The 13,596-nt window shown below is 44.0% G+C and overlaps 1 protein-coding gene across 1 annotated transcript; it reads left to right on the forward strand.

The window, feature by feature from the left end:
- Nucleotides 1-1,805: 1,805 nt before the first annotated feature.
- si:dkey-222f2.1 (keratin, type II cytoskeletal 8) lies at nt 1,806-13,369 on the forward strand. Its single transcript, XM_063215084.1, has 10 exons — nt 1,806-2,354; nt 6,193-6,318; nt 6,594-6,676; nt 7,479-7,539; nt 8,514-8,609; nt 10,023-10,187; nt 10,770-10,895; nt 11,670-11,890; nt 12,646-12,698; nt 12,820-13,369. Exons 1-10 carry the CDS (start codon nt 2,073-2,075, stop codon nt 12,912-12,914), a joined length of 1,308 nt encoding a protein of 435 aa, XP_063071154.1. The 5' UTR covers nt 1,806-2,072; the 3' UTR covers nt 12,915-13,369.
- The last annotated feature ends 227 nt before the right edge of the window (nt 13,370-13,596 follow it).

The raw sequence follows: 13,596 nt of genomic DNA on the forward strand, positions 1-13,596 counted from the left end.
CAGGTTGGGTGCGCAAGAATCACAAGAGACTGGAGTTTCAATAAGTGGGCTTACTTTCATGAAACATAGGTTTACATCATTTCATGTGTCAAATCATTTTGGACTAGTAATACTCAGGGAGTCTTTATAATGTTTCCTCAAAGGAGTTTTCCTTTGTTGATAATTGATTTCTAATGCTTGCTTTCTGTATGCAATTGATTAGTTCATTAGACTTATAGGTCACTGCTGCCAGTCTACTGACCTTTATCATACAAATGCCCAGAAGGGGGACTTATGCACTGCCCCTCTTCATGAAATCGAATTGTTCTTTTGCCTCTGCCTTATGGAACAGTCCATAAGGTAATGAAAAGAGCCGCACACTGGTGACCTCCCATTTACTCCATTTTATTCTTGTGTGACATTTTGGGCCACAGAGTAAATGGGAGCTCACCGGTGTACGGTTCTTTTCATTACCTAATGAACTTCACGTTTTTGAACCTGCACCCAAAAAAAATATTTGGATGTGCCTGAGATTGGACAGTGATTATTGAACATTCCACCCTTGAAGAAACACTAGGGGACACAAGAACAGAGTGTCCAGTGATAGCATCATACAGTCTGTCATACTGATTCCGAGATGGCTTTTTATCAATCATCCAGAACCCCCATAGCCCATGTGGATCACCAGAATAATACCTGCATTCTTGTCATTCTAAACTATACAACCAGAATTACCTGAATGAAGTCTGTTATCTGCCAAATCAAACACTGCTCCGAACACACCTCTTTATGCATGACACCTTAACAGACATGTTTCTGTCATATCCGTTGTGGACTTTCTGGTATTTGTATTTCGTTTTTAATTGAAACACACTCTACTGTATGTAAATGCCACATCACATACTAACCAAAAATATTGGTTTAGTTACAAAAACAAATGGTTAGGTTGTGTCCTTATTGAGAAACTGCTACCAACCAGTTTTCCATTAATGAAAGACAATGGAAGTTGAACAATGCAAAATAATTTTAACCTGGTTGCATTCTGGAGACATCATAGGGCCTACTTTAATAGCCAAAACACCCAGACACAGTAACCCATTTTAATTACACATTATTTTTATTCTCAGGCAAAAGGACATGGATATGGAAACCAAGTGGCAAGAGTCTGCTGATACTGAACTCAAAACCGGCTTTAAACATCAGCTGGCACTACATGGCTCAACATGGTACTTTGGATGCTTCGGAAGTGATGAAGCTTTGCTTTGTGTTAAGATCAACAGCTGACTATCCACGTCATGCACAGAGATGTATACACACACTCTGGCATGTGCACACGCACACATGCACACACACGCACGATTAAGAGATAATTTAAGGCTGTGGATGTGTCATGTCTCTGACAGTTTCTGTCTGACACTGTCTGAATATTTTACATCTCTGTGTGTCTTGTCTGTGTGGTTTCATTATACACATCATACTACTAATTAATTCTGCAAATAATTGTTATTTTTGTGTTTATGGATGTATAATCATGTCCAATCATGTAGGCCTACGTTTCTCTCTCTCTCTCTCTCTCTCTCTCTCTCTCTCTCTCTCTCTGTGTGTGTGTGTGTGTGTGTGTGTGTGTGTGTGTGTGTGTGTGTGTGTGTGTGTGTGTGTGTGTGTGTGTGTGTGTGTGTGTGTGTGCGTGTGCGTGTGTTTGAACGTGACTACGCCCAACCTGTTTCTCCACCTGTTGGTCCCTCCTCCTCCAGTCCTCTACACTGGGCCATTCAGATGCTCTGCTCTTCTCTTGTCCCCCCTCTCTCTCTCTCCCCTTCTTTCTTTCTTCTTTCTTTCTCACTCTCTCTCTCACACAGACCAACATACACGCACCTGTCTCACAGCTCTCTTCTCTCCTCCAGACTCTGACATCCAGACGTCAGCTTCCAGCTTCTCCTTGTCTTTCTCAGAACCCACTTCACCTCCATCTCTCTCTCTCTCTCTCTCTCCTCTTCTCTCTCTCTTTCTCTCCATCCCTCCCTTCGATCATCTCTGTCTGTCTATCCGCCTGTGTGTGTATTCCTGTGTGTGTGTGTATCCATTGGGGAGCCATGAGCCTGCAGAGGAAGAAGCGTTTCAGCTCCAGCTCCGTGCGCAGCAGCAGCGGCGGCGCCGGGAAGCTGGGGGGCTACGCGGGCACGGGCTTCAGCGGCGCCTCGCTCGGCGCGGCCCCCTCCGCGTACCTGGGCTCCCCCATCTCCTCCGTCTCGGTCAACAAGAGCCTGCTGGCCCCCCTCAACCTGGAGATCGACCCCACCATCCAGGCCGTCCGCAACCTGGAGAAGGAGCAGATCAAGTCCCTCAACAACCGCTTCGCCTCCTTCATCGACAAGGTAAGGCTGACTGACGGACGGACACTGTGGCACTGTCTATCTGTGGTGGAGGATGAACACACCTTTTAAGCCTAACTGGCCTAAAAACTGGAGTGTTAATGCAACACTAACAGAGTCGATTTAACACCTAGAGTTTATTTGGTCCCAAAGCACTCTCTAAGTGTTGAATTAACACTGCATTTTTTACTGTGTAACTGAACTGGGCAATCTGATCTGACCAGATCAGCTGAACTCACATAACACCTTGCTGTGCTGCCAGGCAGGCTCAGGCAGTTGTGGTATAAATATGCAAAGAAGGCAGAAACACTGTCCATAGTGAAAATATGTTTTAAACATAACCATGATGGCCTTTAAAAGAACAGTAAATGAAGGAATTTGTCAGTTTGTCAGATGACTTTTGATCTATTTGTTCACTGATTTCATAAGATGAAGAATACAAAAAAAACAAACATCCAGAATTAAAGTGCGTCAAAGCCTATTTAAAGATGGCCCTGACTGATGCTGCATGCCAACACACACATCTGATAAACAAGCTCGGCCTGAATGCGGAGCGGTCACAAAGGCAGTATTGTTGCTCACTTGGCCCCGGAACGTTAGTAGGTAGGTACACAAAGATGCCTCTCTCTCTCTTAGCCCTCTTAGTCTGTCAGCACAGGTGCACCAATAATCCTCTCAGGATGTTCAATTGGCAAAAATAAACACCTCCTACTTTTCCTGCTCAAATAAGTAGGGGAATTTTGTTCTGTGCACAGGTGGAAAGCATCCGTCTTTTCATGGAGGTTGTAATGTTTTGTGCTATAGTGTCAGCAGGCATAGGTTCGTAAGGATGCACAGGTGAGTGGTGCAGCCAGTGAAGATCATGGAGAGGTACGTAGTGAGGGGCTCAAAGGTGGTGGGTGGGTGGGGCAGAGGGCCGCTGATAGCTGTGGCCAGGCCCGGAATAAAGCCATCTGAGGGGCCCCCTTCTCTGTACATTCAATGTAAGGAGGACCCAATTCTAGACCCCCACACCCTCCCTCTGACGCGGGACAACTGACCCTTTTGTTTCCCCTTGTCGACTTCCCTGGGTGGGGAAGCATGAGAGCGAGAGGGAGAGAGAGAGAGAGAGAGAGAGGGAGAGAGAGAGAGAGAGAGAGAGAGAGAGAGAGAGAGAGAGAGAGAGAGAGAGAGAGAGAGAGAGAGAGAGGGGATCGGTTGACAGCCCATGGCCCAGTTCTCGGCCCCCAGCGCTGTAACCTGATGACAGTCCCAGGTCGGTCCCAGCGCGCCCTGAACTGAACGGGGCTTTTGTGTCAGGCAGGACTGACTGGGACAATGGCAACCCAATACGCTGCATGGCCTCCAGCCCCGAGCACAGCACAGCACAGGCCCAGTGCAGTCTCAGGAGCCTGCCCTCATCACAACACATCACATCACATCACAACCAGAGTCCTGTGTGTTGATGCCTTACTCCTCCTTCCCTTCCTCCCTCTCTCCATTTCTATCACTCTTGTCCTTCCTCTCCTTCCCTTCTCCACTTATTTTCTATCCTTTTTTCCTCCTTCTCTTGTCCCGTTTCTTTTTTTATATCCCTGCTTTCCTCTCATTCTCTCCCTTTTGAATGTCTCAATCCCTCCATCTCTTCTCTCTGTCTATTCTTCCTTCTCTGTCACTGTTTCCGCTCACTCTTAACTTTCATCCCTCAATTCCAATTTTCCTTTCTTCTCCTTCTTTCCTTCCACCCTCTTACTCCTGCTCTCCATTTCCTCCATCCATCCCACTCTTCTGATCCCTTGCTATTCCTCTCTTCCTTACTCCCCACCCTCTACCTCCTTTCCTCCAGTCCCCCTTTCTAATGCTCACTCCATCTCTCCTTTCATCTCTTGAGTTCTCTCTCTCTCTCTCTCTCTCTCTCTCTCTCTCTCTCTCTCTCTCTCTCTCTCTCTCTCTCGCTAAATTTTTTCCCTTTCCCACTCCATCCTCAATTTCCCTCCACACTCATTCAAATTCATTAGTTGTTGCACAGTTGCAGTAGTGTTTAAAGGCCCTGGCAGGTACAGGCGGGGACTCCCAGAGATAAACGGAGGGAGAGAGGGAGGGAATGGAGGGATGGAGATTAGTGGACAGAGGACAGAGCTGAATGACAGAACTGGGCCTGTTCTTTTTCAGCTTGTTGTTGTTGTGCTAGTGGCCGTGGAGTTGGAGCAGACATGTTACGTAAAAACCTGAAAAAAAAATCAAAGGACTGAAGGAATGGAATGGTAGGCACGGATCCATGCACATACAATGGGCCTGCGTATGCGGATAAAAAAACTTGGCAAGTGAGACAGAAAGAGAGAGAGAGAGAGAGAGAGAGAGAGAGAGAACTCAAGAGATGAAAGTAGAGGTGGAAACCGAAAACAGAAACAGAAACAAACAGTGGAGTGGAAAGGGCAGAAATGGTTAAGTTGGTTTGCGTAACCGATGGGCTTCTATTTTGCATGCTAATTAAGTACACGGCTCATGGGTGTGGCCCAGCTGATAACATTCAACAGGGCTACTTAAAGGGCTCAAAAGGACTTAAGCACCTTAAAGGTGGGGTTGCAGGTATGTCATCACGTTGGGGGAACTCTCCCAGGATTCTAAGGTTCTACATAGGGGAGCCCCCAACGTGATGTCATAATACTAGTACATATTCTTAAAATGGTTAACCTGCTACCCCACCTTTAAGAATAACAAGCCCCATTGTATAGGCTTCTTACTAAAATATACAATCAGACTTCGTATTTCAAGGGCACAAGGATACAAGGATAGTTTATTGGTCACATAGGCCTACGTCGATCCACTTCCATGAAGCATGCACAGGCTGCACTCTAACCAACCTGTCTGTCATAATTACCATACACTCCCATCATCCTTGCTTATAATGCAAGCATAGAATAAAGTATCTGTAGTCACCATATCTGTAGTCATCTGTAGTGCCAAAAAAAGTATCTGTAGTCACCGTATCTGTAGTCATCTGTAGTGCCAAAAAAACGGACTTTAATGGATGAATTAGAGCCCCAAGTGCTGAAGGATTTTGTTGTTACATCACAGAGCAATAAAAGATTTGTTGGCACCTCAATTTTTTGAATACTGCAGCATGGTAATGAGGGAATCCAAACATCTATACTCATGCATTTACAGCAGAATAGGAAGAAATAACTATAAAATATTTGTGTGTGATTGACACATAAATAGATGTCATCATGTTGTTGGATGGTGAAATGTTATCGGGTATGGCACAGCAGGTGCAAGGGTACTTCATCATATTCTTCCTCAACATTACTGAACCCTTACCCATGATCATTACAAAATAAAGCTATCTGATGAAGACTGATGAGTCAAAATGTAATCCAGCCATGAAACAATAAAAGAACAACAAAAGGCATTTTAAATGAGCAGACTCCTCACTCTGGAAACTGCAAGTGTCATGGAAGTCACATGCATCCGCATGGAACTCTGGGGGAAAAGTAACTTTAATTGTATGTGGCTGGTGCCCTTGCTCATAGTATTGTACATTATCAATGTTGAATATATGACATTACATTACATTACATAGAATTTAGCAGACGCCTTTGTGTACAGTTGCAACACTCGTTCGTGACGACGCAGTAAGATTTTTGCTAGGCAGTGGGCATGCGCACTTTGCCAGTTTGATGCATTGTGGTTACAGAATGCATCAAACTGGCAAAGTGTGCATGCCCACTGCCTAGCAAAAATCTTACTGCGTCGTCACGAACGAGCCTATTGACAGCATTGTCCACCTGTTTCTTCCTGCACTCCTCATCATCATCATGACTCACCTGTGCTCTCACCTGTGCTCTCACCTGTGCCTCAGGTGCGTTTCCTGGAGCAGCAGAACAAGATGCTGGAGACCAAGTGGGAGCTGCTGCAGGACACCAGGCCACAGCCCTCCAACATCGAGCACATGTTCGAGGCCTACATGGCCAACCTGCGACGCCAGGTTCAACACTTTATCTTTTTATATTTCGATTCCTTTTGAATTATGTATTGATTAACATGGTCTACCATTGACTTTTTGATTTCATATTTTTTATATTTTACATGGCCAATCTGCATCTCCATTTGGATTTAACATGTTTATTATTATTGTTATTATTATTATTCATATAGGCCTATTACATTTCCTTTTAATTATGTATTGATTAAATGGTCTACCACTGTCTTCCTTTGTGATATCTATTTTTTTTTATTCATATTCATGATTTTGTTTACCAGCTGGATGTGGTGAACAATGACAAGATGAAACTGGATGGAGAGCTGAGGAACATGCAGAGCCTGGTGGAAGACTTCAAACACAAGTAGGACACCAAGTCATGTCATGTTTCATACAAATAAAATGACCAGAGAGCTTAACAACTTTTCACTGCCAATCTCAGTGTTGTGATGACCAGGTGAAACAGAAAAGTGCCTCACTTTAATGGTAGAAGGATTTCTAGAACAGTTCTCCTTCGTCATGTGCCATTGGCATTAAGTACCTAAGAGCAACATAATTTCCCTACGCATCAGGCTTTACTTTCTTCAACAATAAAAGTACCTGGCTTTGACATTGGCCTGGATTGATTTTGACATCAAGACTTCCAAATGGATATCGATATTGAAACTAAGGAAGGAAACCCATGTCCAAAAGGCAATTTGAATAGATCTCTTGCAAGGCTACAACTCTGCAGACACACCCCTGCCATTGAAGATTACAGCCTCCAGTTATGAAACTCAGCATCTTTCAGTCTAGAAGAAACACTATATGTAGAGAAGGACAGAGCTGCTCTACTGAAGGTCATATACAGTATTAGCTATACAACCACACAAGTTACCAGGGCTCTAAATTAACTTAACAGCCAAAACAGATAATCTTAGCTGAACACACACTCAATGGGTCAAAGTGGCCAGTAAGTTTTATTTTCTACCAGCTAAACAGAATTTTCACCAGTATTTGGCTGGTTGGCTGGTGTTAATTTAGAGCCCTGCAAGTTACAGTTCTCTGGTGCACAAGATTTAGGAATTGAGTGATACCGTACCTAAGGTCAGGTCAGAGGGAGGTTATGTGGTGAGGTGACCTTGAAAAAAAATCACGTCTCCTGTTCCCTTTTCACTATGATGCAGGTACGAGGATGAGATCAACAAGAGAAACAATCTGGAGAACGACTTTGTGATCCTGAAAAAGGTGAGAGAGAGAGAGAGAAAGAGAGAGAGAGAGAGAGAGAGAGAGAGAGAGAGAGAGAGAGAGAGAGAGAGAGCAGTATCTCTTGTGATCATGAGACAAAAAAACGGCATGACCTCAGACTGACAGAGGACAGGTCTGCATTTACTGGAGCTATCTTGGGAAAAAGAGACAAAAGACAGCAGGCCAGAAGAAAAAAACAGAAACAGGTCGCTGAATCTAACTTTGCCCAAAAGGACAACGAGCTAACCCGGCACAGAAAGAGAGAGAGAGAGAGAGAGAGAGAGAGAGAGAGAGAGAGAGAGAGAGAGAGAGAGAGAGAGAGCGAGAGCGCGAGAGAGAACCACACCTCTCAAGTCAAGTCCACCAGTGCTAGATGTGTCCGCCGCAGGTATCATGTCTCTTCTCTTCTCTCATAGAGATGGGTGTGGACAGGGGAGTCTCCGGCATAATAAAACATGATACATAATATCCACTTGAGACTGTCACTTTAACCCACAGACCGCTCCGTGGGATAGGTCACCAGTTTAGTGGTACACCAACTGACTGGGAGTGGGAAAGAGGATCTATTTTAGAAGACATTCTATGTTCTTTAGTCTGTAAATTAACCAATTAAAATAAATAGGAAAAAAATGAACATAATAAGAGATAGTTACTGCAGCTTTGACAGATAGATATATATGTTTTGCTGTTGTATTGTGGGTGTACATTATCATTATAACACAGTATAACAACATATAAACTTATTAAAAATATCTATAGTTATACATTAATTGATGTTTTATGTGTATGTATGCCATGTTTGTGGCTTGCTGTTGTGTTTTTGTATTTGTTCCATTATGCTCATGTACTGTAACACATATTCAGGAGCATGTTCAGGAGCACAACTTTCACAACATTCAGCATTTATAGTGAATATATTGCACATGTTTGCATGAATGGGATGGCACTGAGTTTTGGGCGTTTTGTCACATCAGGATGTGGACGCAGCATACCTGGTGAAGGCAGACCTGGAGGACAAAGTGGGAGCTCTGACAGATGAGATCAACTTCCTGCGCACCATCTATGAGGAGGTGGGTAGTAGTAACCTTACAGAGGAGATAGGGCTTGGCATTAACTTTTTCACCCATCGGCCATTGTGGCTAGCTGTTTTCCCGAGACACTAGCCATTCCACTATTCCACTAGCCACAGATTTTATATTGTTATCACGATAGTGTACATCTAACCTAAGAAGATGAGGTGCTAAAGCAAGATGTGTATAGCTTTCTACATGGAAATAAATCAAGCAAATAGACACTGAGTTACTGAGGTTTCTCTTGAACTACATACAAACAATTGATACACAATGGAAAAACACCAGAGTGTAGGCTACTTATGATACGTATGTCATACCAAGGAGTAAGCAATAAGCTGCCAGCCAAATTGGTAAGTGACATTGAAAGTGTTACTAGCCACAGCCAAGTTTTACCAGCATTTGACCGGTTGACAGGTGCCAGTGTCAAGCCCTGATGTACATATGCCTCTTTTCCACTGCCGGTGTTCTGGGAGGCCTACAGCTCGACACAGCGTGACTCGGCCTCCACTTTTTGCTCTTCAATTGAGCTGTGCCATGCCCAATCAAAAAGCAAAAAGTTTTGGTGGAGTCGCGACGTGTTGAGCTGTAGACCTACCAGAAAACCGGCAGTGGAAAAGAGGCATTAGTAGACTACATGTTGCAGTCTTAAGTCACCTTCTATGAGGAGGTAGGCAATAACTTCGCAGAGGTGATGCAGACTAAACCCTAGTCCTGTGTGTTGTAGTCCTCGCTCAGAGAATAACCTTATGATACACTGTACAATGGATATACAGTATCACTTACGTGGCAGTCAAGGAGTTAGAACCACTTAACCAAAGTAAAGTAACACAGTATGACTGATATTTCACAACCTTGCAAATAGCACATACAATGCAGGCCTACACCTCAATGCACAATGCACATTATCTACTTACATGGATATGTACAAGGAGAAGGAGTTAGAACCACTTACCCAAAGGGAAGTGACACACACACCCACCCATATAGTATGTACATTAAAACTGGATATTGTACAGTTTGCATGCATTGCAAACAATATGCATTGTTTTGGGAACACAGACAAGAATACATTTCCAGGAGACGACCTCAGTAGGGCACCTGAAGGTCACATGATCATACTGTATAAATACTGTAAATACCATGTATATACTGTAATGGTGCACATAGCAGTACATACTGTCTGAAGTTTCCACTTATTTGCAGTATGTAGATATGCAGAAACACACATGCATGCACACACGCAAACAAACACACACACACACACACACACACACACACACACACACACACACACACACACACACACACACACACACACACACACACACACACACACACACATGGTTAGTGACACTCCTTCCTTTAAATAAGTGAAGTAAACCCTGTAATCTGTCACCTGTCGTGTGTTAGGAGCTGCGTGAGATCCAGGCCTGCGTCCGGGACACGTCAGTGGTGGTGCAGATGGACAACTCCCGCCGCCTGGACATGGACCAGATCGTAGCTGAGGTCAAGGGTCAGTACGAGGACATCGCCTCCAAGAGCCGAGACGAGGCCGAGTCCTGGTACAAGAGCAAGGTAAGAGGCCTGCAAGTACACAACCAAGTTTTACAAAGCGCCACTAACAGCCAATACGAAGCCAAGTCCTGGTACAAGAGTAGGCTAAGGCGTGGCTCAGAATCTCATAATCTAATGCTTCTTTTCCACTGCCGGTTTTCTGGTAGGCCTACAGCTCGACGAAGCGCGACTTGGCCGCCACTTTTTGCTTTTCGAATTGGTACCACACAGCTCAATCGTAAAGCAAAAAGTGGCGGCCTACCAGAAAACCGGCAGTGGCAAAGAGGCATAAATGCCCGTCTTGCCTCATAAATCCAGCGTAATGGGGACACAATTCTCACCCCCAAACCCTCTCCCTATACTAGGACAACAGTTTCTCCCACCTTGTCAGACTGCGGAAATGAACCAATGATGAAAACCATACCATTTTATATCATAGTTTTTGTTTCAACACATTCAACACAAGTTCTGGTGGTGCTGGCACTGGTTATTAAAGACGGTGTCTGTTCTAAACTCAACATGACGAGTTCTTCAATATTGTTTGATTTCTTGTCTAGAAATGTATTTTGTTAAGCCTGTCTCTATGTTCATATCTGTTCATAGTTTGACCTGATGTCCAAACAAGCCAACCAGTATAACGATGACCTGCGTAACGCCAAAGGAGAGATCGGTGAGCTGAACCGTGTCATCAGCCGAGTGCAGAACGAGATTGAGTCTGTCAAAGCACAGGTGAGACACAACACCGCAAGACAATAACACCTCACAAATACCCAATTCCTTGATAGACGGGAGTGAGGGTTCCTCAATTTTACTTTTTTTGTTTCTGATCATGAGTAATGTGGAAATGTCCCTCATAGTCGTACGTAGACCATTACTACTGCAGTATTAAGGAGAACTTCAATCCCTATAGGACATTTAATAGATTAAATATCTTATTGTGTTTTTTAAATTTTTAAGCCTAATATGACCTCGATGGACTTAATTTACACCATTCGACCTGCCCAGTTAAATGACACCATCGTTGTAGAGAGTAGAGTAGAGTATCATTTATTGATCCCGAGGGAAATTAAGGTGTCAAGTAGCATACATACATAAATACAGAAGAAGACACAAAGTCATCACACACAACATTGCACATATATCCACCATACATATTCACAGGTCAGATCTCTCTATCCCCCTCCCACACACACACACACACACACACACACACACACACACACACACACACACACACACACACACACACACACACACACACACACACACACACAACACACAAAACACACACAAGCTAGAAAAAAATAGAAAATTGCCTCCTTGGCCTTTAGTACAGCAGACTAACAAAGCGCATCTGACAGCACCTCCTCTCACGCCCAGGAGGTATCAACAGAGAAAACGATGCGGTTTATTCCACAGGGGACTTGGTAAACAAATACCCACCACCTATTACCATTGTCCCCGGCGATAACCCTGCCCTCGTGTGCCCTTTTCGCTACACAGCGTGCCAGCCTGGAGAGCCAGATCGCTGAGGCGGAGGAGCGCGGCGAGATGGCGGTGAAGGATGCCAAGGCGCGCATCCGCGACCTAGAAGACGCTCTGCAGCGAGCCAAGCAGGATATGGCGCGGCAGGTGCGCGAATACCAGGAGCTGATGAACGTCAAGCTGGCCCTGGACATCGAGATCGCCACCTACAGGAAGCTGCTGGAAGGAGAGGAGAGCAGGTGAGGTCATGGCTCTATCTCAATGTCCAGTGTTCTAGCCTTGGTAGGACGTGAAACGCCCAGTGATCGGATACCCTGCAGATTTCACCAAAGAGTATCCAATCACTGGGCATTTCATGTCCTAGCAAGGCAAGAATACTGGGAATTGAGATAGGGCCGATGTGTGAACAAGGAAGCCGACAGGGGTATGTTGTCCCGGGCCCAGGGAGAGAGGGGCCTGAAATTGACTCCCCATTACATTGAATGCATTGAGAAATGGCAGCATCAGCTGATGTTGTCCAGGGCCAATTCAAGGTTGAGTGTGAACTATGACATCCATTTTTTGACCAGGGCCTGTTTGCTGCATAGAAGGAATAAAGACAGTGGCTACAATGATGTAGACAGGTGTCCTTCCTGATATGCATATCATATGTGGGGGTGATTATGATTTTAGTATGTTTCTATACCAGCAGTGAAGGAGTGCCCAACATGTTTTATTTAGCCCAAAATGTCTATTGATGCCTCTAGCTGCATACCCCCTTTTCAGTGGACAACAAAGTTTTTGTACCAATATCTTTGTCACAGTAATTGGACACTGGCTACGTTTACATGATATTTTTAAAGTGGAATTAAGTTTTATTCAGAATTAAAGTGTGTTACTGCCAAATTAAAATCGTCATGTAAACGAGGAAACTGTCATATTCACATAACTCACGAAGCGATAATGGACACACCTTGAAACATGTTGAGATGTTCTGTCTTTTATTTCTCCTCAGAATTGGACACAATCCTGTGCTGAGCATCCAGTCTTTCCCCAATTCAAATTACAGTAAGTAGTTGTGGTCATGTTAATTTATCTTGTGATGATTAAAGGGAATTATCTGAATACATTTACTGTAAAACATTATTATATAGTAACTACCAGTGTTGTTATTCCACTTCTCTCACAGGCCCCAAAGCTATGAACGGGAGCAGCTCTCCGACCCCAAAGCTTCTCATTAAGACCACAGAGGTGAGGGACCACTCCAGATACAGCAGCTACTGAGATGCCCGCTATAGGCCTGCCCCTGCTCTCCACACCGGGAAACCCTGTTCCTACACCCATTGCTCTGCATCCCTGCACGTGATGAGCTACGAATCCTGCTCTCTTCCGATAGATACTTTAGATGGCAGTTACGAAAATCTGCTGATGTCTGCTAACCTAGAAAAGAAATTTTAGTAGGCCTATTTCCCGAGGATATCTTATTTTACTATCTATGGATCGGTGGTAGTGGACAGAAAATAGTTGTAGATATAGCGGTAGATATTGCCATGGTTACCTATGGGAAAGGAACAATTGTGTGCTTGTGATGTACAGTACGCTTGATGACAGCAATACCTTTCTTGAATGCTTGTGTAACAGCTAGCTCATTGATGGTTACTTGTGTACTATAAACTGACTAACAAAAACAAGCTTCTAGTACAACTGGAAATATATACAAATATGTGACTAATTGAATTTGTGAATTGAATAAATATATTTGAAAAGCATTTTGTCATACTCTGTGATGTTCATATTAATGTGTCACATTGGAGTGTGCAAGTCTGCACACAGTTGAAAAATAGACTTCATTGTTTTTATTCAATCTCATGAATCAGAACTACTCTTTTTTTACATCTACACCTCTGCAGCCGATGCAACACTAACACAGTGTGCTAATTTTCCATTGTAGGCAACAAAAAGGTTA

This window comes from Engraulis encrasicolus, chromosome 14 (assembly GCF_034702125.1).
Source record: "Engraulis encrasicolus isolate BLACKSEA-1 chromosome 14, IST_EnEncr_1.0, whole genome shotgun sequence".
NCBI classification, from domain to species: Eukaryota; Metazoa; Chordata; class Actinopteri; order Clupeiformes; family Engraulidae; genus Engraulis; species Engraulis encrasicolus.